Genomic DNA, 24672 nt, shown 5'->3' with positions numbered 1-24672 from the left:
ACTAGCCAGGCCTATTGTATCAGAGCATCTCCTCCTTTACCCTCTCCCATTAAAACACACTGCAAAGATTTATTTACAAAGCTTTATTACCGCAATGAGGTGCACGGAAGGGGCGTTGCTTAATACAGGATCAAAGGGTACAGAGAGAGAGAGAGAAGGAGAGAGAGTGACCTAAACTAGACTAAGAAGCTGCCTCTTGCTCGCAGTCCCCATTAGGGATGATATAACCATGGAAAACAGCATTTTGGATTTGGCAAACAGGAACTTGCATGTTCCATGTTAATGTTCCCACCGAAGGGGCTGGTTCAAATCCAGCTCAAGCCACTAGCCATTGTAAGCTGTGTGGTGGCTCCTGTGAAACAAGTTAGTGGGTTCTTGGCTCAGGTCCCAGGAGATAAGTGGCCACATGACAAAAATCACCCTCACTGGCACAGACTGGCCTCTTTTGTTAGGCAGCATCAGCCTGGAAGCCAAGGATTGAGTGGGAGGCCTTCATCCTCACTAGAGATAGGGGCTCTAGGGGAATTAGGTACGTCCAAAACTTTGAGGATCCGAGCCAGGGTCCTTGCTACAGATTGAGCTTGAGGCATGTTGGTGCGGGAAGTTTGACCCTGTCTGCCCTAGGATATAAACTAGAGGACTTCAGTCTCCAGGGCTGGTGAACCAACACTATGGTTTGGCTCCACCTCTGTTCAACCCTCCGGTGCCATTTCACATTTTAATTTTAAAGTAATCCCACCTGACCTATCTCCCCTGTGTTTGGTGCCCCTGCGCCCAGACTCCGCTCCGCTGAAAGTCATGGAGATGCGCTAGTGGGTGGAATCATCTTCAAGCTTTCTCCTCTGCTCAGCACTCCCCTAGTACCACTGGGCTTCCCCCTGCCACATGGAGCTGGAGTTTGCTCCTGTGTTCCTCTCTTGCTCTGTGGTCTTTCAGAGAAGCTAAGAGCTGGTTTGCTTTAATGAAATATACAAACCAGTGGAGATAAAGACCAGATAGTCTCCCTGCTGGAAGGAAGGAATTCTTGCCCAGCTTTGCACGTGCATGCACCCACAAACCCTTCCACACAAGCCAGGATTTCACACCCTAGGGCAGCTCTTGCTAGAACAACTCCAAGGCTTGTGAGTCTCAGGTCTGTTCCTGGTGGGCAGGGTCTCCACCTCCCCTGCACCACCATCACTGACACTAATTGCCCCCCCACACACACTTTTAGCATGCCCAAGCAAAAAGGGCAAGGACTGAATGGACCAAAAAGACTGAACGGTCCAAAGGAAGGGCCTTTCTTTAGGGTTGAAGACACGGGGGAAGCTGGCTTTGCTGCCACCTGTACTGCACTGGGACGTGCGATTGTCTCCTAAGCGAAGGGGTGGAAGCCCCATTGTTTGGCACAGTTAGACGGATAGGACAGAGTACTAGTAAATGGAGAATAGGGGAAATCTTGCAGTAGCCTCCGGGCCTGGGATGGATTAGATGCCCCACGGCAAGAGGACTTGCCCATCTCTATCATCTAGTTGGACATGCAGAGACTTTCAAACATCTGTCCAGCTGCCACCTTTTGCCAGCACTACATTCACTTAACAGAAACAAGCCAACCATTGGCAGGTGATGGGAAAATCAGAAAGATGAGAAAGGAAAGGGGGAGGGGGGAATAAAGTAAATGAGGCTGTTAAGGAAAGAGAATCCATAACGTGGAGCGGGAAGATGAGTGCGTTCCACCTGTGGGACGGCGTCCTCCATCTTCCTTCCGCCACCCAGGCTAACTGGTGCCTCCCAGCGGGGAGGTGGTGGAGCAGTTCTCTACGTTCACAGAGCGTGGAGGTCTCTCTGCAAAGCCAACATGTCTCCGCTCCTTGATGTGTTCTTGGGAGGGGAAAAGGAAAAAATAAAATGCAGAAGCTGTAGATTGTGAGCTCCCCAGGGCAGGGATCAGCGGTTATTTGTTTGCACGGATCCTGCATTGACAGGAGTGCTTCGTTTATGGCTCTGAGGTGCAGGTCCTTAGAGCCTGGGACTGCTGGGGCCCCGGGTCTCTGACACTCCCTTGTCACCACCAAGGGAGATGGACAAAGCAGCACCTCACCAGTCCTGGAAGGTCAGGCCCCGCAGGAAGTCCTATCGGAACGGCCAAGGTGTACAGCCGCCTGATTGGCTCGCACCCACTGCTTCAGCCAGGAAGCGACCCGAGGGGGTGTCTGAGTAACCGTGCATGCTCCCCATTGCGGCTGCATCAGATTCAGCTTTTGCCTATCTCCCGCAATCTGCCTCCCGCCCATTCCCACTTCACTCCTGCCCTTGCCTCGTCTCTGGCTACAGCCCTGACTGCTGGCTAGCAGACCTGGCCCTGACCCTGGCTCGTCGGCTGCCTACTGACTCTAACTTGACCCCGCAACCACTGATCTAAGTCCTTCCCATTGGGCCAGACAGCCTGTGCCCCGCTTCCTAACACTGGGGTGACTGTCCTACTGGGGTGACAATAATCCTGAATGCAGCTCTCCAAACTGCCCCAGGCTGAGATCCCTTTCTCTAATGGGAGGACCTTGCTTCCCCCAACACTCACTGTCATTTGCAAAACAGTTACCATTTGCAATCCAAATGCATGATTAGAGGGGGAAAATCCATTCCATGGATACCATCAAGTGAACCTCTGGGGCAGGGATCCCAGCTTGTAGCTGTTAAAAAGCCACATGGCTCTTTTTGTGAGTGTCTGGGTGTTAACCAGAGTGTTGTGGCCAAACTCTAGCTCAGGGGAAACCTTTCCGCTGAGCCAAGCTTCTCCATGCGGTTTCAACAGGATGCAGGTTCCCCCTTCGCTTTGTGTTCCCAACTGTTAGTTGCCATGTGCTGTTAAAACAGTAGCCACGTTCCACCCCAGAGGTGGCTGCATTTCAGCACTGGGGATGTGGCTCTTGTATTTTCCTTTACTTACCCCACGTTTGTGGGTTAGATGAGGCTTCTTTAATGAATGTCTGTGAAGCTCTCTGAGAGCCGCCCAAGGAGCGGGTCTCCCTGAAGCGTCAATGTGCTCTGCATTAACTGGCTCTATTTATGGACTCTGCATCCAGCCCTGATTAATTCTGTGGTTGCTCCTGCTACACAATATACACCCCACCCCTGTTCTTGCTCCTCAGGCTCATGACGTTACCGCTCGGGGAAGGACTGTCCTGCCCTGGATCCGGATCCTGGGCCTTGGGCCCGTCTCCTTCAATAGCTTCAGGTTTCTCCCATTCAGCAAGTGAGTTGAGCTCATCCCCGAGTTCCGCTATCCCGCCAGCGAAGGACACTTTCTGGCCACCTTCCAGGAGTAAACACCAGCATGTTAATCAAATTCTAGGAGTGTCCATCCCCCAGCACGGAGGGTTCCGGACTTCATGCAACAATCAGACAAGTGCTTTAAAATGTCACCATGAATCAGTGAAATCCTGATTATTAATCCAGATCCAAGCCCTTCTTCCCCCAAAATTAACACTGGGATCCTCTGGAAAGACCCTTCCCCTTGTTTCCTCTACCAAAGGCTCCAAAGTTCCTCTCAGTCAGCCCACCAATCTACACACTCAGTCAGGGAAGGCTAATGAAAGACCTTGGGAAGCCGGATTAATTTGCAGCCACAAAAAGCCGCTGATTTGGGGTATCTCGATTTCTGAGACACCTGGGGGCCAGCTTACTGAGGAAGAAGAGGTCAGATGGACAAATCGATGGGAGCTGCGGGTGATCAATGCCCTCTGAAAATCAGGCCCCTCCTGCCTTAGGCCTTGTCTACGCTACAAATGCCATCCTGGCAACGCCCCCGGTGTAGACGCAGCTTGTGCCAGCAGATGGCGTTTCTCTGTGGGCATAGCAAGACCACCTCCCTGAACAACATTAGCTATTCTGACAAGACTTAGTAGTAGGCACCTGGCCTTCGGGTTGGGGGCTGGAAAATGGTGCTAATTTTAGCCTTGATGCTGCAAAACCCAAACAAGAAAAATGCAAAGGGAGACCAAAACCAGGGCTGATAAAGTCTCGGCCCCAGGTTAGTGCCAGGCCAGGTAGGTGCCTCCTCTGAAAACATAATGGAGATACTGACTGACCCTTAACCTTGGAGGCATTGCTGGGTCTCCCACCCACTGCAACAAATCCCCACTGATCCTCCGTTGTCTATCGCACCGGCGGATTACCTTTCCTTTTGTGTGATTTGATGACAGCTGGAGAGATACGGGGTTCAAATGCCTTGGTCTCATTTCCCGGGGCTTTTCGGGAGGCAGCAACAAAGGAGAAAAAGGAACAAGACGCGTTGCACAGAATTCTCCGTTGGAAATATTAACAAAGGGGATAAACAAGGCGGCAAGGGGGCCACATGCCTGTCGCAACTCCATGTGCTCTGAGCGATGGCCCTGCAGGGGTACGGAAGGGCTCCCCTCTCATAGCTAAGCTGAATGGTGGGACATGCTTACCGTGTCCAGGCACAAATCAGGACGGCTCAACCACTTAAGCAGCTAGATCCTGAGCAGCACAGTATTAGGGGCGATCAAATGCCCAGTGAGAGCCCTGACTCAGGGGGCAGGGGTTGGGGGAGAGCACAGATAGATATCTGAGTGATTCTCCGATTTACACGGGTATCAATCTGAAGTGACTCCTTTATAGTCAACGGAGCTGCACTGGATTAGCCCCTGCATTAGCACCTGGAGAATCAGGTCCCCTAGGCTGGGAGGAACCCAGTGCTAGGACAATCATGTCTGAGAGCTATGGGACACTGGTGCCATCTGAGTGATCCCCCACCCAGGGGAAGTGGGTTGTGGCTCTCTGCCGATGGTGTCACACAGCGTGAGACCACCCCCTAGGTTGGTTATGCCCTCAGTGTTCAGGTTTCCCTAAAACTGGAGGTGTTGCAGCACCTTGAATGGAGAGAGATCAGACTTCTAATGTTTCCCTGTCAATGAAAACACCACCCTCACCCTTTATAGGGTTAACACGCTTCCCTGCAGCGTGAAGAACCCAAATCCAAGGGGAACTAGCTAGTTTGTGAGAGCCAGAAAGCTGAGAGGGGCTAACCTCCAAAACAATGGGTACACTCGCCCCTCCACACACACAGCTTTGGGGGCTGAAGGGGAAGGGAAAATGGGACCCAGAAGGGAACCGCCTTCAGTTTGAGAATCACAAAGCAAACTCCTGCTGAAGGAGGTTTTGCAAACCCAGGGTGTCGTCACTGCAGAGTTAACTCTGATGTTATCCCCAAGCCCTCTCCTATCCACACAAAATCCTGTCGCCCAAGTGGGTCTATCTTCACTGCTGTTAACCCAGGCTCTTATCCAAGTTTTAGCTCAAACCTCTCCCCACCAACCCCCTCTGACCTGGGTTTGGAGACGCTCTAAGCCCAGGCTAGCTGACCAGGATGGGGCTGAGTTAGCTCCGGGCTCTAGTTTAACCCAGGGGTTAACTCCGGCCACACCACTTGAGTGCTGATTGTCCTCCAGTGTTTTCCCACAATTCCCCCCAGGTGCCCAGAAGGACAGACAAATTCTTTCCACGGCTGGCTGGCAAAGAATCCTAGAGCAGCCCAGCTTACTGCACACAAAGAACCAAGGGATCTTCCTCCCCGAGAAGTCCTAGCAACACACACAGGAGTGCAGCACCACCAGTGAGGACCCATTAACGGGGGCTTGGCTGCTGCTCACACCAGGGCTAGATTAGCAACTCTGCAGTGCAGCCAGACCCCAACAGCACAGCTGGGTTTTGTCTCTTGCTGCTGCCAAGCGAAACCAAAGTAGCAGAAAGTGAAACTGATCAGGGGTGTGCGTGTGTGTGTGTGTGTGTGTGTGTGTGACTGTGACTGCTGGAATCCGGGCGGGCTGCTCCCTGCCCGTGTGACAGGGCTGTTAGCCCTCACCAGCCTGAGCCAGCACACGCCAGAAAAGGCAACAAAAGTCAAAATGGCACCAGCCACAAAAACTAAAATGAAGGTTGGGGGTTTCGTTTTTGATGCTTTCCATTTTAATCCTCAAAGGGGTTTGTCATGACCCAGAGAAGGAAACATCAGGCCAGATGCTGATCTCAGTTAAACCAGCATAAATCTGGAGTAATTCCATTGACTTCAGTGGAGTTACTCCAGATTTACATGGATGGAAATGAGATCAGAATCTGATTTTGTTACCATACGCAGGGGCCAGAGGCTGTTGTGAATTACCCCAGTGTAAATCCAGAGCAACTCCATCAGTGTCTCTCTGGTTTTACCCCAGAGGAACTGACAGCAGATTCTGGTCCCCAATTTTTTCTTGGCAACCTCCCTTTCAAATAGAACAGCGCTAACCAAACCAATGACCTGTTGTGGCAGGGGAGAGCGAGGACTCTGGGGCAGCGAATGCAAAGGGGTTTCCTTTATTACGGCGGCTGGATGCAGACAGACACTGCGATTCTCTCTCACTCCAAGACCTGCTCCACAGCCTGCGTTCCGCAGTGTCAACCTTTCTACGCTCCACCTGCCCCCCCCCACACCAGCCTTGCCGCCCCCCTCCAGAACCTCTGGATGTTGTGTTTGCAAGAAGCCTGGACACCAGCGCAGGCGTGAAACCCCAGGCCCGTCTCCCCGAGGTGAGAGACGCCGCCCGCCGCGATGACATGTGCCTCCTTCCCGAAAACATTTCTCTCTGCTGCAATCACCAGCTTCCCAGCGCCTCTGGAGCTTAGCAGCAGGGCGGGGAGTGTGCGTGCAAACTCGGGAAGGGGTGAGAGCCTGTGAAAAGCAGCGTCAGCTGTTTCCCCAGTTTTGGCTGGAACCGTTTTCTTTCTTTCCATGGTACTTCTTTTACAATCCCTCTTCCCTGTCCTTTCACAAGAGGGAGCCATTCCCTTACCGGAGTGCTGTTTTGGCAGAACTGGCTTGGGACGGGCTGCTGGTACCTCAGGTGTCAGAGGCAGCTCCTTCATCGCCTGGGCTCCTGGAACGAATACAGTAGCAAGATAAGCCATCTGGGGAGCAACCAGCGAAGGTCAGGGCGGCTGGCGCGCCGTCTGCAGAGCACAAATCCTGTCCCTCCCCAGCCCTGCCGGCCCCGGCCATTTCAGTCCAGTTCAGCCCCTGTCTGCTACCCCAACGCCCGATCGCTCTTGCTGCCCTCTGATGGCCCTTTGGTGGGGTGAGGTTGGCAGCTCTTGGTCCTGTTGCAAATAAGACAGGTGTCCCCGCCGGGGAAAAATCTCCTCCTGCCGCAGCTGGCTCTGCTAATCCCCCTTTGTCTTCAGCCACAGCAGAGCAGCCAAGGACTGAACGGGGCCTGGAGATCGGCTGCCTCTCTCAGCCCTAGACCGATGCCACCAGGTCAGGATACAGCCCCATTGGGCCAGATTCCTCATTCCCTCATGCTGCCACGGCGGTCTAGTAGCTAGGCCTGGGGGGTTGGGACTCAGGAGAACTGTGCTCTGGTCCGAGTTCTGGCAGGGCCATCAGGGCAACTCTGTGTCTCAGTTTCCCCTCCCATCCTTTACCTCCTCTATTTAGACAGTAAGTAATGGGGGGGCAGAGGCTGCTTCTCGCTATAGGTACATATAATTCCCTGCATCATGGGCCCCTGATCACTCTGAGGCCTCTAGGTACCTTTGTAATAGATGGAAATCACAGAACGCAGGGAGGACCCTCTGCAGCTGCTACCCTCCCTTCCTTCAGATGCCTCCGCAACCATGCGGCCTATCAGAAACCAGCCAATTGGCGACGGCTGGAGGGGCAAATTGGGACAGCTGGTGCTCTGGCTGTTGCTAATTGCAAAGGTATCGATGTCTATAAGATTGTATCTGTCTGATTATATCCTTCTCTCCCCCTTCCCCCCCGACTTCATACCTGACTTGTCTACTTAGACTGTAAGTTTGCTGGGAGTTAGGACAGGTGCCAAGTCTTCCCAAGTGTTTGTGCAGGGCCTCGCCGCCTGGGGCCCCGATCCTGACCAGGGCTTTTAACTGCTACTGGGACACAAATCTGAAATGGACACTCAGATGCTCGGGGAGGGGCACATGACAGATTCCTACACAGATTTCACTACCCTTGTGTTGCCAGCACTCTGTGCGTATGGGGAACCCAGGACTGGAAGGGAAGGGTGCTGCAGGGCAGGACTGAGGGGGCATTGGCAGAGCTGTGGCGGGGGGAGCCCAAGGCTGGGATAGAGGGGGATGTGTGTCAGAACTGAGCAGCATCAATGGATCTGTGGCGTGGGGTGGGAGCCCAGGACTATAAAAGAAACAAAGAACTTGACTCTAACCCGAACCAGCCTTTCCCAGCTCTCGCTGCCCAGAGCGGAAGGGAGCTGAGATGCCAAAGTGCCAAGATAAACGTCCCCACCGTGACCCGGGTCCATTCTGGATGAGGAAGCTCAATGATTCCCACCCCCCACCGAATTTAACTGGGAGGGGGGGAGAATCTCGCCATCCCCGGACAGTGCAGGGAAAGCAGGTGGGTGGGTTGGGGTGGGTGTGTGTCTCTGATTGAATGCCAAGGCACCAGGCTCACCGCTCCTTCGTGCCAAGCAACAGCGATGGTTTCCTAGGTGACTGACGGCTCATTGTACCAGGGAGGGAGCGAATGCGTGGAGGCAGTGGGGAATATTTACAGGTTTCTCCCTAGCAGCAAAGGCGCTAAATGAAGGGATATTTTAGTATGCGCAGCGGGTCCCCAGCGAGTGGGATCTGAGGAAGGCGGGGGGACAGGGGAGAATAGCGAGGCCTTTAAATAGAATCCTGCTACGCTGGCAGGCCTCCCACCTGCTTCCAAACTCCTTGACCTCCAGACTCGGATCCAGGGAAAACTGCCCTGGACTAAAGCAAATCCCCTTCCCCCAGGTCGCTTCCTTCCAGGGCTCAGAGAGGTTAGAACCCCCAGCCCACCCCCTGCTTCCCACAAATGGCCAAGAAAGCCCCATCTGCCCTCTGCGTTCCTGAGTTCCACCCCAGGGCCTTTGACCAGCTTATTCTGAGCTTCTTCCCCCAGTTCTGATTGGGTAGCATCACTGAGCCACTTTGCACTGGTGTCACTGACTGCACCGGGGGGCACGGCGCAGGGTTCCCACCCATCTTGCCACCGCAGCTGGAGTCTGTGTGGTGTTCGTCCCCGGGATATCTCAGAACCTAGGGAACCCAAACAGCTGAGCCCTGCACAGGGATCCAGTGCACCAGGGCACTGTGCTTGGAAACCTCCTTCTCTCAAACAGGAATCTCAGCACAGCAAGGCCAGCAAGATGCCCTGGGAAATGCCCAGCCATCCTTTGAGCTGGAGAATAGATGCAAACTCTCCTGGAGGGGCCAGCAAACAATGGCAGCCAGGAGTGGGACGAGTCATCCCGGAGCTCCCGCTGAGTCTAAACCTGCAGGTAATTACCCCCGATGATTCATCCCGCTCTCTGGTTCAGGGACGGCTCCTCAGCCTTCACGAGGCACCTCAGGGATGGACTCAGCACAGGGAGGAAAGCAGCGATTCCCATCACTGTGATACCGAATGGGATGACCCTTCTAGCTAGAGAGCTGTGATTTGTGCTGGCATCTATCACTGTCCCCACATGGAGAAACTGAGGCACCGAGCGGCTCCCCAGGGTCAGCCGGAAAGCATCTCTCCTGAGTCCAAGCCTAGCAGTGACAGGAGTGCAGCAGCAGCCGCCAGCCATTGGCTATGTCTGTTGGCTGCATTATTTGCAAAGGACCATTCACCCGGGGCTGTTTGAAACACAGCGCCAACCTTACGGGATCCAGGACTAGACGCCCGTCTCCCTGGCTCCCAGGCCTGTCCTCGTAGGACATGATCACGCTGCTTCGCACGCTCTGGGCTCCCCTCCTTCGGGAAGATCTAACGACCTGAGCGTCCCTCTCTGGCTTTCCATTACCCCTCTTCCCGGAGAATGGCACCGCTGTGTTACACTGCTGTGTGGCAAGGTGCAGTACCGACTGCTGCCACTGGGGGCATCAAGCTTCTCCCGGCCTGGGAGGCTGCAGGACACCTAGCTGCCCCTAAGGGGAGCCTGGTGGGGCCGACTCGAGGGACGCCTGGCTGCCTGCACACGCCCCTGCAGCCCTACTGCACTTGCTCTGGGCACCAGCTGCTCCTGCCCCCCGCCTCCCCCAAAGTGGCTGGTTATGCCGCATTTCTCTTACCAGGAACGACGCTGCTCTCTAGTTCACACGGGCCAGGGATCTCGGAGTCGATGTCGTCTGGGTCACATGACTTGTCGTCCTCGGCCTCCCCTTCGGAGCTGTCCTCCTGCTCGGCAGCATCCTCGTCCTCCAGGCCGCTGCTGGCCTCCAGGTGCGACTGCACTATGCGCTGCATGGCTGGAATGCACAAGGAGGGAAGAAGAGCCAAGTCGTGCCAGTGGGAGCTGGGTCCAGCCAGTGCAGGTTCCAGGCGACCCAGCCCCTGTTGTCTCCAGCACCAGAGTGCAGAGGGATCCGAGAGACGGGAGCCACACCCCACTAGCGATCTCTCTGTGTGTATTGTACTGTAGGATCTCAAAGCTCTTCACAAACACCAGATCACATTCACAGCCTCCCTCACAGCAGATCAGTGCTATCCCTGCTGCACAGATGGGGGAAACTGAGGCACAGAGCGAGGCAGTCACTTACCTGAGCTCAAACCCAGTCAGTGGCTAGAGCTGGAACAGAACCTAGGAGTCCTGGCTCCCAGTCCTGTCTTCTAACTACTTCACCTTTCTCTCGGTACTCCATACAGACCTAATTCTTCTTTCACTCACATCAGTTTTATGCCCAAGTTTACACACTGATTTCAGAGGAGTTAATCCTGATTTCACTTGCTGAGAGAATGTTACCAAGTCCGGTATCTATAAAGGACATTACCAGTGTATCCTGGTACAGTAACACCACCTGTGAACCTAAAGTTTGTTCCCCGACCAGCTTTGCCCCCTCCATCACCCGTGCACGCTGGCTGGCTTGTTATAGGGTTGCTTGTAAGGGCTGCGCCATGTGACCACTGCTTGGCTGTTGTGGGTGGCTACGAAGCGCAGGACCACGTGCCCTGTCTTGTCATTGCAGGGCAGTTCCCCGAGTCGTAGGCTTAACAGGTGCTGACAGCACCTTCAGAGACGAATCAGTGCCTGACCTCCCTGCACTCTGGGTATGTTTGCGGAGCTGCTTTCTGGACGCCCCGGTTTCTCCTCCGACTAGCGGACCCAGGGGAGTCGGCAGACTCCTCCTGGGAGCAGAGAGGCCTGGTTGCATGGTAGAGACCCACCAGCCCTGCACAAATCAGCCCTCTGCTAAAACAATCTGCACGTCTGCCTGTCAACCTGGCCATGGCAAAGCTCGGGGTACGCAGGCTCAGAGCAGAACACAGGGCAGCCCTACAACAACAAATGTCAGTGCCTGGGTACACTCAGCACCCCCCCCCCCATGTGCATTTGCTCCGGACGGACGCGTCTAGCATGCTAACGGACCGACCAGTGGAGTGGAGACACGCAGCTTCAGAATAACAATGCAGCCTGCAACGCTGCAGCCCCAGCTTCCTGCGACCTTCCCCCAGCCTGCCTGGGGATCGTATGAAAGCTCAGAGGTCGGATGGCTACAGTGCGTTTACTGCGTTTAAAAAACCCGCAGCAGCACCCAGTCTCAGCCTGGGTCAGCTGATCTGGGCTTGCAGGGCTCGGGCTCCAAGCCTATCCAACTGCAGTGGAGACCTTTGGTTTCTGTCTGGAGCCTGGGCGATGAGACCCCCGGTGGAGACATACCCCAAGTGCCCCCCTTGAAGAGCTCCACAGTATCTCATGAAGCATCAAAGGAGCCAGAGTGGGAAACCTGGCCAGGAAGTGAAGTGGGGAAGCCCCAAGGAACTTAATAGGGCCCCCGCTCCCACCAGGATGATTGTCCTGTCAGCAGATCACGCTGCCTCTCACACCCTGGTTTGCAAGAGGAATTAGCTTCCGGGCCAGTGACACAGACAAGGCACATGGGGCAAAGCCCTCCCTCCTTCAAATGAATCCGGCGCTGCCTCAGCGCTTTGATCACTGGACACGCTGACCGGGTCCGGGTCTTCCTCCGCCTCCTCCCCTTCACCACCACGGGATGAATTGGGGACCATCCTACCCGCCTGCCCTTGGTGCGATAACGGAGGCGGCGCAGAAGGGTTCCAAGCCGCGTGGCAGCCTTCAGGAAATCTGGCTTCTCATGGGATCTAATGCCGCTGTCCACGAGCTTCCCAGCCCGGGGAGTTTGCGGCTGGGTGACCCTAGGCTAGAGAGCGCCGTACTGCGCTGGGTAATGTTCACACGGCAGCTGGGAACCAGCCTCCTGGCCCGGGCAGACAGCCTCGCTCTAGCTCAGCGGCCTCAGCTGCGCGGCTCTTCCGGCTCAGGCAGGTGCCTGGGCTTCTGAGCCCACCCCCTCGGCGTGAGAACCCGAGCCGGAACGGCCACGCTGCTAGCAGGGGTCTGCTTACGTGCCCTGGGCGATTCCCTCCCAGCTGCAGCAAAGACAAACCCTCTGCGGCCTGCTCCTCATCACACCCTCCCAAGAAACCCTGCTGCTTTAGCAGCGACCTTGAGACGGTCCGAACAGCATGGCATTTCCACCCCCTCCGAGCCAGCACCTGCTCTCTCGGGCCGGAGATCGCCACTGACTTGACAATCTGGCCACGGGGTCACAGTGTGGGGCCGAGTCCTTACTGAGATGCTTCAGTGCAAGCTGAGCTAAGCTGAAAATCTGGTCCCGGTTGGGGCAGCTGAGAACCCAGCAGGTGGGGAAAGCTGACCCAATTTTTTGGGGAAGCTGGGGTGGGGGCAGAACTTGCCACACAACCCAGGGCTCAGCTCAGATATGAGGCCTTTTGTTTAAAAAAAAAAAAGGCAGTTTAAATGTATATTTCAGGGATGAAAAATAAATGGATTAGGGCTAGATGCAGCAGAGTGGGCGTGCTGGGTCACTGGCAGGAAGTGGAGGTGGCTATAAACACCACCACGGAATAAGCCACTGTCAACAGTGAACCATTGTCTCTGTCTCTCGGATTGGTTTTGTTTCCCCGAACAAGGCTGGTCACATTCCTTGCTGAGGACTACATCCCTGCCAAGGCTGAAGAACAAGGAAACATTTGCTTTGTGTGAGCTAAGAGCTGGGTACAAAGGACTGGAAAGAGTTGGTTACGGGCACTCAGAAACAGCAGTCTGAAATGCAAGTGCTGTGGCAGCTTTGAGCCGAGGGGAAATATGGATTTGGGGATAAAGTGGGGGACAGGGAGGCAGGACTCCTGGGGTCTCTTCCTGGCTGTTGATTACAGCAGGAGGCAAGGGAGTCAGGTTTCTTGGTTTGTAACTGCAGGAGGAAGTGGGGTACATTGGTTAAAGCAGGGCCCTCCTGGCAGTCAGGACTGCTGAGTTCTGTTCCTGGCAGGGAGAGGGAATACAGTCTAGTGGTTGGATCACAGGGTTGGGGGCCCCAACTGGCTTCTATTTCTGAGAGGGAATATGGTTCAGTGGTTAGAGCAGGGGCCTGGGTTCTATCCTTGGCTGGTCAGTGTAGGCGTCTCAACCCCCTGACTCTACTGCTCAATTTAGGGCTGATTTATTTGGAAACTTGATCCTAGGAACTGAGGCAGGGGAACCAGGAGGCCAAATCCCAGCTGGACCTGGGCAGGGTGCGACCTGAAGCCATTGTCCCTTTAACACATGGGTTAGCTTGTTCCAACAGTAAAGCAGGACTGATCGCAGGGGGAATAGGGGGCTGGGCCCAGCTGCCCTCCCGCCCCAGATTAGAGGAGTGGGAGGCTGTGCCAGAGAGCCCCATGGGCCACACTTCGGCCTCCACTGGCTCCGAGGCAGCGAACTCGGCAGGCCAGCCCAGCGGCCTGAGCTGCCGCCAATGCACTGAAGGGGAGTGGGGGAGGTTGGGAGAGGAGCCAGAGAACTTAGTGATAAGCTCAGTGGGAGAGATAAGAGTGATGGCAAAGGGAGGTGGGGGGAGAGCACCCTCCTCCAGCCTTGATGGCAGCACAAAGGAGCCTGCCTGGAGCTCCCCCTCCGGCCGGCCTTGGAACCAGCCAGTGCCGGCATGGGAGCAGAGAGGCAGGAGCAAAGCCAGCGCAGGCGGATCGGTGGCCGGAGGGCCAGCGATCAGCATGGCAGCTGCTCGGGGCTCCCCGACGCTGGCTGGGATGCCCCAAGGCCAGTCGGGGACAGACCATCACAGCACCTGCTGTACTAAGGGCTGGGCCGTATTGACCCTTAGTACTTAGTAAGTACTTACTAAGTACTTAGTAAGTACTTAGTACTTAGGAACTTTGCTGGCCCAGGATCATCCAGGCTGGGCCTTTCTCTACCCAGTGCTCCCTCTGGGATGCCCGTTTTGGGAGCGATATTGACCCAGGGCCTGATTTCCCCCTCGCTTCCCCCTAATCACAGCCCCCTCTATAGCCCCATGGGCCTCGGCTCCAGCAGCCCCCCCAGCACCATCTGGGTCCTTCCCTCTCTCGCTGCCATGCGGGAGGCAACGTGCCTTCAGAGGCAGCGAGGGAACAAAGCAGGGGGCTGGGAGGGAACACGGGGGAGGAAGAGCAGAGCCTGAGTCCTGGCAGATTTCACAGAACCCGAGATGTGATAGAGACAGGTGAGAACAATAGGTGCATGCAGATGAAGTGGGAGCAAGCGGCTGATGGGAAATTGCTATGTACAGTACAGAGCGTGTGTGCACATATGTGTGAGTTCGATGCAGTGCATGTGTGTGTGCGAGAGTGAGACAGCGGGTGTGTGCGTATGTATGTGCAGGAGTGAAACAGTGTGATTGTGTAAGTGTGAGAGAGGGAGCGGGAGAAGTAGCAGAGCAAGAAGCATGTTGCCTAAATCCACTCCTCATCCCCACTATTCACCATTCATATCCCCGCTCCGGGCCTCAGTTTCCCCATCTGTAACATGGGAGTGGCTGCATTTGCCCACCCTGCGGCGGGGGCGGGGAGCCTGAACTCCAGGAGGTCTGCCCTATGCACTGAGATCACAGGGACGGCAGTCAGAAGGGGCGAGCTAGGCAGAGTGATGACCCTCTCTCTGCAGCTCACCCCCTGCTGTGGCAGCCCCTTCGCCACGCACCCTGCCATGAGGTCCCTGCGTGGCAGTGAACTCTTAAATACCTGGCAGCGTCTGCAGCGCAGACAGATTGTCGAACGCACACACGGCGTCAAATTAGGGCTTTAAATAGATCATGTCAGTGAACACGCTGGGCCTGATTCATGTCGCTTTGACACTGGTATAACTCCACCCGCTCCAGGCAGGTCGCTCCTGATTTACACTGGGAGGGGGAGAGAGTGGAGAACCAGGCCCTTTGATTTTGCCATTGAGGCTCGTTAAGATCAAAAGGTGCTAATGAGAGATTTGAGTTTGGTGTGGGGTTGGTTCATTACACCCTTCCACCTGGCAACATCTGACAGCTCAGATAAAGACACTTGCTGAAAAAAGCAGGGCCATGCCCGTTAACTCCACTGAAATCAGACAGAAGAAGTAATTTGCTCTGTGTTTGTACAGAGCCTAGCGCGACGGGGCTCAATCTGGTTGGCCTCTACAAGCTCCTGTAATATAATAATGGGAAAGAACCTGGGAGGGAGCAAGAGACCTTCACCTCGGCAGAGAGGGTCCTTCCCAAACCTCACGTACCATCTAAGTCCCATTTAAAGATCTCAAAATAAGGCTTAAGTGGGACATCAGCAATGCACAAAATATATGCTGGCCCATTCCTCAAAAGATCATTCTTTCGCTGATGAGGACAGCTTGGCCATAGGCAAACCTATGAGAAAACCACAGCTCTTTAACCCGCAAGATCAGACCATATAATTGTCAGAATCGTAGAGGGAACACATTCTGGGTTTAAATCTCTGTCTTTTTTTTTTTAACACAACGCCTCCATAAAGAGGGAGCCAGGACTAGTGGAGCGAACAAGAGTCTGGCCGCCAGGATCTTCCTATTCTAAGCCCAGCTGAGCCACAGACTTGCTGTGTGGCCCTCGTGCAAGTCACTGCGCCTCTCTGTGCCTCAGTTTCCCTACCTGTAGAACAGGGATGGAATTATTTTGCTCCCTCTTCAGGCTGCTGCTGGGCTTATTTGATCTCTGTAGAGCTTTTAGCATTTTTAAAGTGCTGCACAATTACCACCCCTCAGCTCTGAGGCATTTAAAATAAAACTGACTGGCTATTTTTAATGGGATATAGAGGAGGGGGAAAAAAACCCCAAACAGTGTGCCGGCTCCCCCTGCTAGCCCGGCTCTGCAGCAGCAGTTGAAGCCCCAAAGTTATTATCCAAAGGATTTTGTGGCCTTTAAGGATTTTAATTTTTCCCTTGTAGCTTTTGGAAACCTAACCTCACTGCAGGGAAATGTGAAACTGGCTAGAAGCAGGAAGTGAAACTGACCAAGATGCGCTGTGCCAAGCTGATGGAAGACCAATAAGGTGTCCATCAACAAGGAGGTGCATGAATGAGGATGAAACACGCAGCTGTGTAGAGGACAATAAGGCGGCCACGCATCCCTAGGGGATGAAGCAGGACTTGAGTGATACAGTGACATTGTGGGTGAAGTGAGACATACGTGATGCATGGACTTTGCACTCTCCCTCGGCGCGGGGTGAATTTCACTGCTGCTCCCAAGCTTTCTTTTTGCAAGGGATGACATGAAAGTACACGTACCTTTAAGAGAGGGAGGCGTGTAGACACACGGGTTGGTCCTCTTTGTTTTAAGCAGGTGGCCCTCTCCCAGCGTTCTCTGGAAGGGAGGAGAATGGATTGTCAACAGCACCAGAGCAGAGCAATCAAGAGAGTCTCCAGTTAACATGGGTCTATGAATCAAGGGCCAACCTCAGGGCTGGGACAGCAAGTCGAGCAGCCCCCCAGGTGACCCAGCCAAAGAGGCCCCAGCTCTGCCGCCTTCCCCCACTCATCATGGGGAGAACCCACATGCGCTGCCTGGTGCCCCTCTCTTGGCAGGGACAAAGGCTGCCTGGGAGACCTTGGATGATGGTTGTTAAGCACAGAGGCCCCAGGTGGGGTGGCGTGGTGGGGAGCAGGGGCAAAGTTCAGGGAATCCAAAGCAAACCTTGGGCACTGAGCAGAGCAAACAAACTTTTGAACAATGTGGAGTGAGGATTTCCACGCCACTTTGCGAATGGCTCACTCATCCCTTGGCCCTGGGCCTCACGTTAAAAACAAAGCCCTGGGCCCAGGTTCGAGGCTGGTGAAAAACACTGGCTCCACCAGCCTAGACACTGAGGTCCAGGTCTTTAAAGACTGCAGAGGTGTTAGTTGCCCACTTCATGCTGAATGGCTTCTTGCAACATGTATTAACTCCTTGTGCTTAACAGCCTGTTCCAGCTTGTATCTAGCTGTGACACTCTGTGAGTACCTTCCCCGGGCCTGAAGGAGAGCTCAGGGTGGCTTGAAAGCTCCTCTCTCACCAACAGAAGCTGGTCCAACAAAAGATATTCCCTCCCCCACCTCGTCTCTCATATCCTGGGACTGATACAGCGACAACACTGCCCAGGTATTTAACTATCCCTTAAAGCACTGGGAGTTTGGCACCTAAATGTCTCTGAGGAGCTGAGTGCCTCTCTGCAGAGAACAGGGACAGTGCGGTCAGAGGAAGCACAAGCTCCACCACCCACTACACTGCCAATGTGCGTCAGTCCGGAGCAGAGCTCTGCTCGCTCCCGGAAGCGACTGGCTCCTTACTCCACCTGCGTGGGAGAGAAGTGGGGCTTTCTAGAGAGAGAGGATCTAGAGGGTGGGCTGAGAATTCCTGGAGGAGGAGCCCTAGGAGCGGCCAGCCCTGAGGAAAAGGGGTTTGAACTGAACTTTGCTTCACTGTCAATTCCCCAAACTCCAAGGAGTGGGGACGGTGGTCAGGGGGTTGGGGGGAGGCTGGGGGAGTTTGGATTCTAACTCATGTGACAGGTTTCAGAGTAGTAGCCGTGTTAGTCTGTATTCGCAAAAAGGAAAGGAATACTTGTGGCACCTTAGAGACTAACCAATTTATTTGAACATAAGCTGTCATGAGCTACAGCTCACTAAAGCTTATGCTCAAATAAATTGGTTAGTCTCTAAGGTGCCACAAGTACTCCTTAACTCATGTGAGTGGACTGTGTCTGAGAGCAGGTTGTGGGATGCCCTCCTCAGACAGGCCACTTTGTGCCCCTTGCTAGGTGGAGCTGGGCTGAGGCCAAGAGCATTCATGTCACATAAGTTGTCAAACAGCCATCGGATGGTTACAAATTTCATTCACTGTCACCGAGCTGGGGCAGGATTTGAACTGGCCACACGGAGGTGAAAGGTTCCATATGGCACTGTCCATGGCCACCAGCAAGGGGCTGGTTTTGTTAGTACACTGCAAGGTGGTGAAAGTCCACGGCAATTACGAGATAAGTCGCAAATCCGCTACAGTAACGAACTGCGAGTTCTCTGCATCGTGGGGGGCGGGAGGGGGCTTGAAGAGCGGCCAAACCATTAACCAGTTCCTAAGCTTCAGATTCCTGGCTCCTGTTCACTTCATCCTCCATTACAGCTTAGCACTTTGCGTGCGTTAAGGAATTTAATTTCACTCGAGATCAAGGAGAAGTCATGGAAAATGTGGGCAGAGATAATCCCTCGCTGTGAGCTCCTGGAGCGTGGGGATTGAGCCGGGCTTTGCGGCAGCTCAAGTTGTTTGGGAACTTCCAAGGTAACTTTGCACCACGCAGTCTATCACTGTCATGCTGGCCTCACAAGAGCGAGGAAAAGGCCCAAGGCCGTGCGCCGGGGGCGCCCTGATGTTTTCTCCCTTCATCAATGCTGAGTAACTGCGGTGACTTGCAGCGCTCCTGAAAGGTCGCCACCAACAGCAGCAGCTACGCGCGACCAGCGCAAGCTTCCCCTGCCAATGCCCCTCCACCCTGACCCATGGTCCCCCCCGGTTCCAGTCCACAGCTCTGCCAATGCCCCACAGGTCTGACTGTGCCCTCTACGTCTCCCATGCCCCGACCCGCACGCCCAAGCTTGCCAGCTGCTTTGGGGAAGAGGGCAGTGCCAGGGTAGCAGGTTTTTCCACCAGAGGGTGAACTGGGAGGAGTCTCTCTGGAGACAGGCCATGCCCCCAAGGCCGTGTTTGTGCCTATTCTCAGCCAGTTGCACCACTCAGAAGGAAGGGGTCTTTGCAGCATCCGTGTTGCCACCACCTCCACCCTCCCAACTGACTGGGGCTGCCGACACCGGTCAGAGCCTGGGCTGATCATTTTACTGCGTCTCCATTCAGCCAGCCCATCCTCCCTGCTCCCTCCGGGCAGGGCCCCATCACTGACCTGGTATGGGGAATAATCCTCTTCTGCAGGAGGGAGAGGGCGGGAGAGAGGAGGGAAGAAGAAAAAGACAATCAGGGCACAAGCCAGGGCAGCAGGACGACAGCAGGGGGCACCCGCTCCTGGTCAGAGAGGGGCCCAGGTCCCTGGGTGCTTGGGGCCAGAGCTGCTAAGAATGGAAGGCAAATGCCACTTTGGTTCGGGGCCCAAAGGCCAGGCCAGAGCTGCCCCCCACCCTTTGCCCTGCTTCCTCTGGGCAGGGAACTCCCCTGCCCGGTGGGAATTGCCCCATGCCAGCCTCAGGCAAGGCTGCAGCGAGATCGCCAGGCAGGGAGGTGCCAAAATGGGAAGAGTCATCTGCCAGCACCACCATGGAGCTTCCCAAAGGCTGCGGCACCAGGCCATAGCAGCCCAGAGCCAGACCCACTCTGCTGGGCACCGAGAGCTACCTCGGGCATCCCTCGAGGCCTCTTAATCTGGGATTTGCCCTCCAGGCTGGGAGGGAAGGGGGATCCCCTGGGACCAGGAGGGGGCATTGGGGTGGGGCATCCTCAGGCTTTAATCCCAAACCCTCTTCTCACCAGGAAGGGGTCACCTGCCCCGCTGCCCCTCAGCTAGCTGGCGATGGCCACGAGATCTGCTCTCAGACCCAGCCACCACCAGCTGTGACCTGGCAATGGGTCTGGTTTCCCCCGCCCCGCAGCCCTCTCCTCCCCTCCAGAAAGGCCGATGAGGGCCCTGATGGTGGCTGAGCCCCTGCCTTTGTGGAAACCTCCCTCTGCCGTGTCCCCCTCAGTTGGGATGGAGGCCACGACCCCCTTCCAGAGCGGACTCACCTGGGGACGAGTGCTCCGACATCTGGAAGAGCATGGCGGGCGTGGGCCTCCGGCGGCGGATCTAACCCGGGGAGAACGGTTTGAGCATCTCTCTGTTGCCCCATGGGGGGTGGGGGTGAAGAGAGGCGATGGAGCCTTGCTCCCTTCCCCCACAACCTCGCTTCGTTCTGGCCCACAGGGAAGAGGTTTCCCCTTCCTCCACTACCCCCCTCGCCCCTCAGACCCATTGCTATGGCCCCCAGGACATGGCACCGGGGGCCACGCAAGGCATGGCAGTGGGATGCTCAGCCAGGAAGCTCCCTCTGACATCCTTGGTGCTGACACCCATGAACACGGTAATGGTTAGGTCGCTGGGGCCCGGATATCGCAGCCGACCGTGCTGACCAATGCTGTCTCGTTGTTTCCTGGCGCTCCCCTGTCTGAACCAATCTCTTGTGTTATGCTTCACTTGCCAGCTCCTTGGGGACAGAGATGATCTGTTTATTGTGTGTTTGCACAGCACCCAACACAACAGGGTCCTGGACCAGGACTAGGCTTCCTGGGTGCTACGGTACTACAAATAATAAAATCCTGCGCCCCTCAAGTAACCCATCACCATCACGTGCCCTCTCCAGCCCTCCACTGGCCCTCTAACCCATCACCCTAAGCCAGACAACTTCTAGTCCACCACCTAGCTGTACCAAAAAGCTGCAGCCAAACCCTTACAATGTATGAATCATCACCGCCCTCTATTGGGCAGCATTGGACTTGCACATATATACCCTCTACAGGTTATAAGCCATGCAACAGCTACAGCCACTGGGGATTCCCCAAGGGTTAGGAGCAGGTTTCCAGCCCTGCCACACTGCCCTGGACATTGCATGTCCTCTGGGAGCCCTTTGAAGATCACAGGGCAGCCAGCTCTCACGATTTTCTCTCTCGACATTGGACAGCCCCGGCCCTTGGACTCACGAACATCTCCGATTTCATTTTTTAAAAATAAGGACGTTTGCAGCCCCTGTGGCTGCTGGGGAAAGCAGGGGAACGTGACACAGGGGAAGTCTCAGAAACCGGCAGGCAAATAAAAAGAACCCCCAGTTTGTTTAGTTAAAAAAACAAACCATGATTTTTTAGCCTATCTTGTGATCTTTTGGGGGACTTTGACTTGTGGTTTTGGGATGCCTGGAGCGGGCCAGGCTGGCTGACAATCCTACCACCCTTGTTGGGGGGGGGGGGGAAGTGCGAGAGAGAGAGAGAGAGAGAGAGTCTGACAGTGATCTAGTGTGTTCCTTTGCACAAGTGTGCATTGATTTTACATGAGTGTCTGGTGTGTAAGTTTGGGTGTTAGTATCTGTGTGTAAGTGACCTTGTGCATGCGTGTGCATTGGCTTTGTGGGGGAGTGGCTGAGGGGTGTGCGCCTTGGTATGTATCAGGGTGTAAGCGATCGTGTGTGAGAGGGGTGCTGTGTGTGTGTGTGTGGTGTATCGGTGTGTATGTGAGTGTGAGACAGGAGATGTAAGGGGCTCGGACCTGGGGATGTACCAAGGTCTCCGCATCCCCAGTTTACTAAGCAGGGACGCGTCTAAGCATAGGGACACCCTTGAGAGGAGTTGGTAGGAGAGGATCGGACGGGCAGCCCAGCGGGATGAAGGGAGAGAGACCGGCTCTCGCAGGGGCCAGGCTGGTGGCGCCGAGCACCTGGAGGAAGTGAGATCAAAGCTGCGTGCATCTTACAGGGGCCATTCTGGGGGGCACAGGTGGGGCAGCATCAGGGCAAGCTGCTGGCAGCACCATGGTAGACCCATCCCTGGCCTGGCTGGCGCCCCCACTTGAAGGGAGGGGAAATCAGTCTCTCTAGCCCTTTGGCCTCCCTGTTGAGGCTGCTAACAAGGGGGCCAACTGGTGCTAAGGGTGCGATTTGTCACATGGACACAGGTCTGCCAGATGGAGGCCCCTAAACTCAGGTCACATGGGGCATCCGAAGTCCATGAGATGATAACGTGACAGGCCACTGGGAATGTAATTTCTCCTAGAACTCTGGGCGTAGTCTGGGGGGGGGCATTGCCCCCTGCACCAAACTGCAAGCCTTGGGCAGGTGCAGAATTTCCCCCATTCACGTGCTGCCCCATTGGCCTGACTGGAGCTCCCCCCCCCCCCAAATATAGGAGTCAAACTACTCCCATGCCTAGAATGGAAACCAGGTTTCATTTTTGACCGATAACGCTGAGGTCACACTCCTCTTGAGTAACACGCCGGCTGGCGCAGGTACAGTTATGTGGCTGGAGGGGGGAGTATATTGGCTAGACGTGCAATTCACGAGGCTGACCAGTGCTAGGGGAACCGGGTTCACTTGTGAAATTGCACCTGGCATCATAGGTGCTGGAACGAGGGGTGTGGGGAGTGGGGCGGGGGGCCGCCGCACCCCCTGGCTTGAAGCGGATTCCATTATATCCAGGCTTTACCGTTTGGTTCAGTGGTTCTCAGCACCCCGCACTCTACAAGTTGTTCCAGCACCCTACCTGGCATGCACTGCCTGTAATCTCTCCTGACCCGGCTTGGCACTCTAAAGCCACCTAGCTCCGTCAGTCAGTAAGCAGGCCCCCCAAGACAGGGGGGAAACTTTGAGCTGACACCCTCCCCACCCTTCTGATCTTGGTGGGGGGGACCCGGATCCAAGTCGCATCTGGATTCAGCAAATCCAGTCCTCAGTGCTGCCTGTCTGGAGGCACCGGGGCTTGACAAACACAACTTGTGCTCACCTGTGCAGCTGGGGCAGGTTTTTGCAGCCGGATTTAACCCCACGCGGTGACGGACAAGCCCCCAAATGGCTGTTCTCACTCCAGGGGCATGGTTAGGCAAACAGCTCAGGTTCTGCCCTCCTGGCTGCTAAGGGACTACGGTGCCTTTTATGAAATTCCATCCATTTAATGCCCAGATGCCTTAGACCGCTGACCGGCTCGAGGACAGTCCTGGCTCTGCGCATTCTCCATAAATGGAGTTAGAGCTGAGCCGGGAAGGAATTGATGGGGGCATGGTGCTTTCAAGGCGATGTGCTCAGCCCTTGGCTAACCAGAGATCAGGTTCGGGGTCATTCTGTAGATAGGGTCTGATGCTCAACTGGTGTAAATCAGCCCCATTGATGTCAGTATAGCCGCACTGATTCACACCAGCAGTGGATCCCGCCCGCTGCTCGTTGGCGTGTGAGCGTGAAGGATGCGTGTGTATGTGAGTGTGCGCTGAGCTTGGGTGTGCGGGGTGCGTACCTGAGTGGGCTTTGATTTTTTTATTATTTTTAGACGGAGTATGCCGTTCAGTATGCCGGTGTCCTGGATGATTGGGTGTGTGAGGGATGCAGCGTGCACACACCCTGGCATTTTAGTGAATGCACGGCTGTGTGTACGAACCTGGGGTGCACACAAGTGGCCTAGGGCGTGAGTTTGTTTGCACTGGTTTTGTGGGTGGGTGTGCAGGAGGGCTGGGAGTGTGCAAATGGCTAGGCGAGTGTGTGCAGGTGCGAGTGTACCCGAGTGGCTGGCTGACCACCTGAGTGAATTGTGTATCCTCACGTGTGTCTGGGTGTGTGTGTGACTGGACCTGTGAGTGAATGTCTCTGAGCCTGTTTGGTTGGGGGTGCGGGCGCGTACGTGACCCGAGCAAACAGGCGCCAGCCCTAGGACCCAGCATTGCTCCGCTGTGTAAACTCCCCCTGCCCCGGCGGCCCCCAATCCCAAACGAACCCGCCGACACGCTACCCTTACCATGTCCACTGCCCTGGGGTCCAGCTGGCTGGGGGGCGCCGGGACGGAGAACTGGATCTTCTTGCGGTCCTTGGGGTCCATCACACCGTCGCTCTCTCCCACTTCCCAGGAGAGTCTCCAAGTCCACGTCTCTCTCTGCTCCCTGAACTGAACGCAGGGAGAACCGTGCAGCGTGGTCCCCCCAATCTTCCAGCCCAGGCAGATACTGGCTTAGGCCAGCAGGGTCTCTCGCTCTGCTCCCCAGCAAGTGAGCCTGCGCCCCGTCCCCCAGCCGAGTTAGACAGCTCCTGAGCCCTGCTCCATCCCCGCTGCACAGTGAGTGGTGGAGACGGGAGGGGAGAGGCAGAGAGAGAGAGAAGAGGAGGAGAGAGGGAGGGAGGGGAGAGCTGAGCGACTACTGGCTCTCAGGAGTCTGCCTGAATTATTAATCTTCCTGGGCAGGGGGGGCAGAGGGCTAGCTTAATGAGCCCTTGTGGGGAGCCAACTGGCAGGGGGGCGGTTCAAACAAAGCCACCCACATCCAGTCTTAACCCTTTCACCACCCAGCTGCGGAGATGCCCCCCAGAAACAAATGGATTCTGATGGGCAGCATTGCCCAGTGGGGCAACCAGGCTCTGGATGTTGTCCAGGAGATAAAGCAGCAGGCTGGGAGTCAGAAGACCTGGGTTTTATTCTGGTTCTGCCCCTGAGTTTAGGCAAGGCATTTAGCTGCCCCATGCCTCAGTTTCCCCAGCTGGACAGCAGGGGCAGTGATTAGCGCTGGTTGGGACTTGTTCAGTGAATTGTTTTGGCATCCAAAAAATGCCAGTTAGTGAGACAGGGTCAGGTGCAACGAATTTCCCAGCTTGA

General features: G+C 55.4%; 1 protein-coding gene across 1 annotated transcript; it reads right to left on the bottom strand.

The window, feature by feature from the left end:
* Positions 1-68: 68 nt before the first annotated feature.
* Positions 69-24230, bottom strand: PPP1R1B (protein phosphatase 1 regulatory inhibitor subunit 1B). The gene is made up of 9 exons (XM_073326182.2): positions 23824-24230; positions 20086-20146; positions 19253-19275; positions 16614-16689; positions 10102-10278; positions 6828-6911; positions 4155-4226; positions 3143-3292; positions 69-1860 (listed from the first exon to the last, which is right to left on the bottom strand). The coding sequence occupies exons 1-9, from the start codon at positions 23902-23904 to the stop codon at positions 1757-1759; spliced, it is 828 nt and encodes a 275-aa protein (XP_073182283.1). The 5' UTR covers positions 23905-24230; the 3' UTR covers positions 69-1756.
* Positions 24231-24672: the final 442 nt, after the last annotated feature.

The sequence above is a fragment of the Lepidochelys kempii genome, chromosome 27 (assembly GCF_965140285.1).
Source record: "Lepidochelys kempii isolate rLepKem1 chromosome 27, rLepKem1.hap1, whole genome shotgun sequence".
NCBI classification, from domain to species: Eukaryota; Metazoa; Chordata; order Testudines; family Cheloniidae; genus Lepidochelys; species Lepidochelys kempii.
This window is presented reverse-complemented; position numbering and strand designations above follow the sequence as displayed.

Bases quoted from the DNA above. Each gene is read 5' to 3' on its own strand.
- PPP1R1B (XM_073326182.2), bottom strand. From the start codon at position 23,904: ATGGACCCCAAGGACCGCAAGAAGATCCAGTTCTCCGTCCCGGCGCCC. The intron at 10,279-16,613 runs GTACGTGTACTT...TGTGCATTCCAG, and splicing joins CACGCCTCCCTCTCTTAAAG to CCATGCAGCGCATAGTGCAG. The intron at 3,293-4,154 runs GTAATCCGCCGG...TACTCCTGGAAG, and splicing joins CAAATCACACAAAAGGAAAG to GTGGCCAGAAAGTGTCCTTC.